General features: G+C 41.3%; 1 protein-coding gene across 1 annotated transcript in view; it reads left to right on the top strand.

Annotated features, from left to right (window-relative positions):
- The first annotated feature begins 2,000 nt into the window (after nt 1-2,000).
- Nucleotides 2,001-6,295, top strand: part of PLEKHG7 (pleckstrin homology and RhoGEF domain containing G7) — a 33,732-nt gene continuing 29,437 nt past the window's right edge. The window contains exons 1-2 of the mRNA XM_030820574.1: nt 2,001-2,150; nt 2,950-3,093. Of these exons, the coding sequence (XP_030676434.1) occupies nt 2,001-2,150; nt 2,950-3,093 (294 nt within the window). The remainder of the gene's footprint in view (nt 2,151-2,949; nt 3,094-6,295) is intronic.

The following is a 6,295-nucleotide window of genomic DNA, read 5'->3' as shown; positions in this document are numbered from 1 at the left end:
TGTGAACTCATAAATTCTACAACAATCCAACAAGGTAGGTAACATTATTACTTCTCATTTTGAAAATGGGGAAATGGATTCAGAGAGTTTGACTAGTTTGCCTGAGGATACACAGCTCATAAGCTATGGAGCATCCAGCAGTTACAGGCAGTCTGGCTTTGAGTCTGTTCTACCCCTGATGTGGCCCTGCTCCTTCAGCTGTAGGAGTCCCCATCACCAGACCTGGAAATTCCTCTCTCCATTCTCTCATTAGAGCTCTCATAGATCTTGCCTGTTCTCATTGATTTGTCAACCACTCCAAAAATTTGTATATTCAGTCTTAACCTTCAGTTTTGCTCCAGTTCCACGTCACCAGTGACTACTGCACATCTTCATGCCACCTACCTCTTAGTTACTAAGTCTGAGACTCCAGAATTAACCTTGGCTTCTCGCTTTTCTTTACCCTGTGTATCCTCTCTCGTAACCTTCAAATGCTTCTCATTGCCTCTCCTAACCACTGCCACCACGATGGAGGCAAGAAGCTACTAAATGGGTGTGTCGTTTTCAAGAGTTAATGTGACCACTGGGAGAATGGTCTCCTCTCCCCTCACTGGAATACCCACCCAGCCATTTGGCCAGGGGACTGGTCAAACCCACAGAAAGCCACGGTGAGTGCCCTTCAAAACACAGGGTTGGCACTCACTTTCCCACAACTCCAATGCTGCTCCCATTGTCTCAGCCTCTTTCTCTTCCAACTGGCTGCTGATTTTTTATTTCCACAACATGCAGTCACTATGGTTTCAGACATCAACAAAAGGCATATGTCCCCATTGCAGTAGGAGCTCTTTAACTGGTTCCAAGATTCCTTTGCTGCTGTGGAGGCTAATGAGCCTACAATAGGTTTCCTCTTTCAGGGCCATAACCCTACCAGAGAAACCAGCCACAGCCCATCAGCACATTCTGAAACTATGACAGGGTCTCCTTTCAGACACGCAGGGAGCCCCCTACCCGCAACAGCCGATAACCTGTGCCTTCTCTTGCTCGTGCAAAAAATATTGATTAACTTTCACCAAACTGTTTAGATCCATGCCAATATCTTGCACCCTGAGGCAATAGAACAAGTTGAAAAATTGTTTGTGATAAACATTCATTTGAAATGCCGCCAAGCTGACTTTTAAAAGCCTTGCACATTGTTATTTGATAGCTTCTTCCTGCTTTGGTTGGTAAAATGAACTCTTTAAGTGGGCGATTCATGATGTCGCAATAGAATAGTGAATGAACCGAAAAGAAAATGCTCATAATATAAGTTTAAAAAGCAAGTTGCAAAAGGATGTGTAAATATGATACATTATACCATTTAAAAAGTAATTATGAATATGATCAGAGTACGAGATTTCCAATGGGTATGTGAGGGTGAACACACATTTCATGGTTTTTTTTTTTGTTTTTTCTCACATTTTCTATAATAAACATATATTATCTTAGCAATCAGATTTTTTAAACAAGTATTATTAAGAAAAAATAACTATAACAAAAATAAGTGGGTGATTCCATTCTAAGGAAAATAGAGTTTCCAGCATATTCTGGTATTCTGTAGCAAAGAATTATTGTCTGGGGCAAGTTGCTTGAACACTGGGCTTTATTTTGTCATCTGCTAAATTAAGGGTTGAACCAATATGTCTGAGGTACCTTCTGATGTTAATGAAATCTTAGGGTCCAGAGTTTGGAGAAGTTAAAACTGTGAAGGCTGTGTCACCCCCACGGGTAGGCATAACAAGACTGTTTGCTATGACCATTCTGTGCCTAGGATTTTTTTTTTCTTTTTTTAATTTGTAAAATGAGAGGTTTGGACAAGGTAGTCTCACAGGCCTGTGTCCCCCAGGTCTGACATTCTGTGGTTCCGTGGCTCCTGCTAGAGCTCAGAAATGGCTTTGGAACTGTTAGTGGCTTAAAGACAAAATATACCATCCTTTATCATGAATGTTAGGGAATGACCGAAAGATGCTGAGGCTACCGAAGTCATGTCATTAAAGAATCAATGTTTGAAAATCCTGTTTCTAACCATCTTTAAGCAGGGCAAAGACAAACACAAGCACATGTCCGATCTGGAAAACTGCCTGTCCTCTGTGAAAATTACCAACTTCAGGGGCTATGACTTCTACAGTCTTAAGGTATCTTTCAAACTGTTTACTATGGGGTATGGCTTTTTCTTTTCATTTTTTGGCGGGGTAGGGAGGGGAGGGTCAGTATTTTAAGCTGCCAGATTACTGCCTTGTTTATAGTAAGAGCAAAATGCAAGAGGGGAACCCAGGGCTGAACAGGGCCTGCTCTCCTCAAACACACTGAAAGCTGGGGAAAGTCATTTTATCTTAAGTAAGGTAACAAATGTGAGAGCACTTCGTAGGCCAGGAAGCCTCTACAAATGTTAAAAGTGGGTGTTACTACTCTTCGTCTCTCTGGGCCTGGATTTCTTCATTTGAGACGTTAAGTTGTTTTTGATAAGACAATTTCTAAAGGTCTCTTTGAGCTCTAAAGCTCTCACTTCATACTTCCTCAGTAGTTAATTTCAACAAGTTTTGCCAACAGAACCTGGAAGCAGACTTCCCAGTCCTAGGTTTAGGGTTCTTTGAGTTTTTTTGTCAATAAACTGAAAAAGACTCATGATATTCTCAAGCATAATTCAAAGCATCATCAATCTGAATTGATTTGAATCTTAAACTAGAAATAATGCACATTGTGCATTTCATGCTGCATATTAGGAGGAATTGGCATCCCAGAGCCCCACAGAGAGAAGCTGTGGCTTGGGTCACTTGGGGAGTCACTGTCAAGAGGGATACCCAGGGCCTGAAGCAGGAAATCATGATTTTCGGGGTTGCTTGGTCCTTTGGAACTGCAAGCCAAAGCAAATAGCCAACAGGTCAATCCACTGAGGTGGAAATGTTTTGTTCTCGCTTTTTTCCTCATGTACAGGATAAGACCTGGGATGAAGTCTTGGAAACACATCACAAACTCCCGACTGATCAGTTAGACTTGAAAAAGCAGCAAGAGGCCGTGTGGGAACTTTTCACAAGTGAATGCACCTATTTTTTGGACCATTTATTAGTTCTTAAGATGGTAATGCCAGGCTTAATTTTTGTAGTAGATGGAAAATATTAATTTGTTTCTTTGGGCACTTGTTTTCCTCTTCTAAAAGAAAAAAAGAAAAAGAGAGAGAAGAAAGAGAAAGAGAGAGAAAGAGAAAGAAAGGAAGGAAGGAAAGGAAGGAAGGAAGGAAGGAAGGAAGGAAGGAAGGAAGGGAAGGAAGGAAGGAAGGAAGGAAGGAAGGAGAGAAGGAAGGAAGGAAGGAAGGAAAAGAAAAGAAAGAGAGAGAGGGAGGGAAGGAAGGAGGGAGGAAGAAGGGAGGGAGGGAAGGAGGAAGGAAGGAAGGAAGGAAGGAAGGAAGGAAGGAAGGAAAGAAGGAAGAAAGGAAGGAAAGAAGGGAGGGAGGGAAAGAGAGAGGAAACGGGAGGCCAGGTGAGGCTTTTTTCTCCCTCTTTCAGGGGATCGTGAAAATTTTTATTTGTCATTTATTTTTGTTTACCTATTACTGTACTGTCTCTTTATACTTTAACATTGGATGACATCTTCTAAGTGAACTAGTCCAGTGTCCCATCCGATGTTGAATGAATCTCTTTTGCCTTGTCTCACCAGTTTGCACACTCCTGAGCCAGGGAGCTCACACCCTTCTCAGGCAGTCCATTGCATCTTTGCTCGGCTTCCTCTCTTGGAGCTCTTGCTCCCTCGTGAACAGTACCAGGTGAATGCTTTTTATCAGCTGCAGGGCCACCATTGCAGATTTAGGGGGCTACCATCCACATGCAATTTAGTACTGTTGAATTACATGGTATATTCATGATGTCTTTTATGTAAATAGCACCCCTATGGTCACAGCCATGCTCTGGTGAGGCTCAGAACACAGAATTTTTTCTAGAAGAACAATAGAGCAAGGAAGAGAACCATAGAGCAGCTTCCTCCCAGGACCACAGGGGAGGATGGGCCACACAGCTCCCAAGGTTGCCTCTGCCCACCGCACTTTTGCATCCTGGTGACTGTCTTACACAGCTAAAAGGCACTGTGCTGGCAGACCTGAGTTCAAGCCCTGGCTCTGCCTCTGATTTGCCTTGTGACCTTAGGAAAGTCTAGTCCTTCATACCCTAAACCAGGGGTTGACAAATCTTTTCTGCAGAGGTGCAGACAGTAAATATTTTGGGCTTTTCAGACTATATAGTTTTTGTTGTGACCACTTAACTCTGCCATTGCAGTACAAAAGCAGCCTAAAGGAATGTGCATGACCGTGTCACCCGGAAAACATCATTTACAGAAACAGGTGGCAGGTCAGTTTAAGCTCACAGGCTGCATAGTTTGACAGTCCCTGTCCTAAGCTATAAAAGAGAAATGACAATACCATCCCTGGCTATCTCATAAGACCATTGTGATGATCAAATTAGTTTTCTTTGAAATCTATCAAGTGCTATACAAATGTCAGTTATTTTCTGTAAGTAATATTTTTTGTCAATAACAGCTCTAAATCCTTAACTTAGCAAAATGTGAACCACAAAGACACTCTAGGAGAAAACTGAAATTTACAGACAATATCAGTTAGGATGCTTACAAGAGCATGTAATAGAAAACTAGCTTAAATAATACAGTATTTTATTAGTCCATGTGACTGCAAAGTTCAGAGGTGGGAGAGAATTCAAGACATGTTTGATCAAGGGGCTCAAAACAAAACAAAACAAAAGAACATTTCTCCCCATCTCTCACCCTGCCTTCCATGGCATTAGCCACATCCTATGGCTGGCTTCTCTTGTAGTCACAGCATGGTTGCTATCATTGAGCTAATGGCCAGAGAGAGAGAGAGAGATCTTCTTAGCATTCATAGCAAAAGTCTTGAGATTTATTCTGATTGGACTGGCTTAGATCACGTGCCCACCCGTGAGCCAAATCCTCTAGCTCCGTAAGGAAGGAATGTGCCAATTGGCTTAAGGCAGTCAAGGCCCACCCCTGGGAGTGAGATCAGCTTGCCACATGGCACATACGCAGTCTAGGGAAGAGTAGACACTGAGGTGAAAACCAGGCTGTTTTTAGGGAAGGGGAGTATTGCAGGGGGTGGTCACAATAAATGTTCACTGCAGAGAACGAAGCCCCTGAGCTATGCCACCTTCCTTGTCCTAAGAAACTGCACAGAACTTTCTATCCCACTGTAAGCTGTCCAAGCTTTTCAAACTAACATTTCCTGTTTAAGAAAAGGCCAATTTGAGCTCGCTGTCAAATACCTCAGTGTATTTAAAGCATATATGTACCTTCCTTTTACACAATCAAGATGTTTTCCAAAAGTGCTTATGAATTAAAAATGTGTAACTCATATAATAAATATACTGGAGGACTCGGTATTTTTTTTAAATAGCAAAATTTCTATAAAGCAAAGAGTCTTACAGCAAAAGTAGTATTGCTTCCAAATTGTCCCCATCTATCTGTAGTAATGAGTTCTGTTTCTTAACAATCATGTTTTAAATGCTTGGATATTGACAGATTTCCAGACAACCAATACTCCATGGATTTTAAAAGGTCTAAGTGGTTCTTGACAGGCGGCCTCCAGACCAGCAGCATCAGAATCTCTTGGGGACTTGTTGGAAATGCACGTTCTCAGACCCCGTCACAGATGAGGGTGGGGACCCAGCAAGCTCTGGTGTAACAAAGCTGCCAGGTGATTCTGATGCAAGTTCAAGAACCACTCACTGCACTAATGAAATAATACAAGAATGGGGATTGGAGAAGGGTATCTATCTAAAGCCCAGTCTTTTAACCCCTAAAATTCTTGAAATAATTTGTCCTTTTATCCCTTTGAATGCTTCCCGTCTTATGTATACAAAGTATTTCTTTTTCAATAAATTGATCTATCTGTAAGTGAGGACTATACTTCTTTTTCTTTTTCTTTTTTTTTGACTTGCTTTGTAGTTCTCTGGTTTGTGAAATCATCAAATTGAGTAAAAATAACATAAAAACTCCCTTAATGTTTTCATCCATGTTTAATGCCTCTAAACAAACTGAAACATTTTACCAGTTATCAGAGATTAACTCATTAAATCTCTACTTTTAATTCCCTGAAAGTAAAGTATATTTGAGTCTTTTGCAGAAGAAAGAGCATATGAGAATACACCATGAATATTGTTTTGCTCTCAAGTTAGTAGTGTTGGCAAGAAGAGAATCTTTGGGATTTCTTTGGCACTAGAAGCAGAGGAAGCCCATTTGGACAGATTATGTTCAATAGGAATGT

Source organism: Nomascus leucogenys, chromosome 10 (assembly GCF_006542625.1).
Source record: "Nomascus leucogenys isolate Asia chromosome 10, Asia_NLE_v1, whole genome shotgun sequence".
Lineage (NCBI taxonomy): Eukaryota > Metazoa > Chordata > Mammalia > Primates > Hylobatidae > Nomascus > Nomascus leucogenys.
This window is presented reverse-complemented; position numbering and strand designations above follow the sequence as displayed.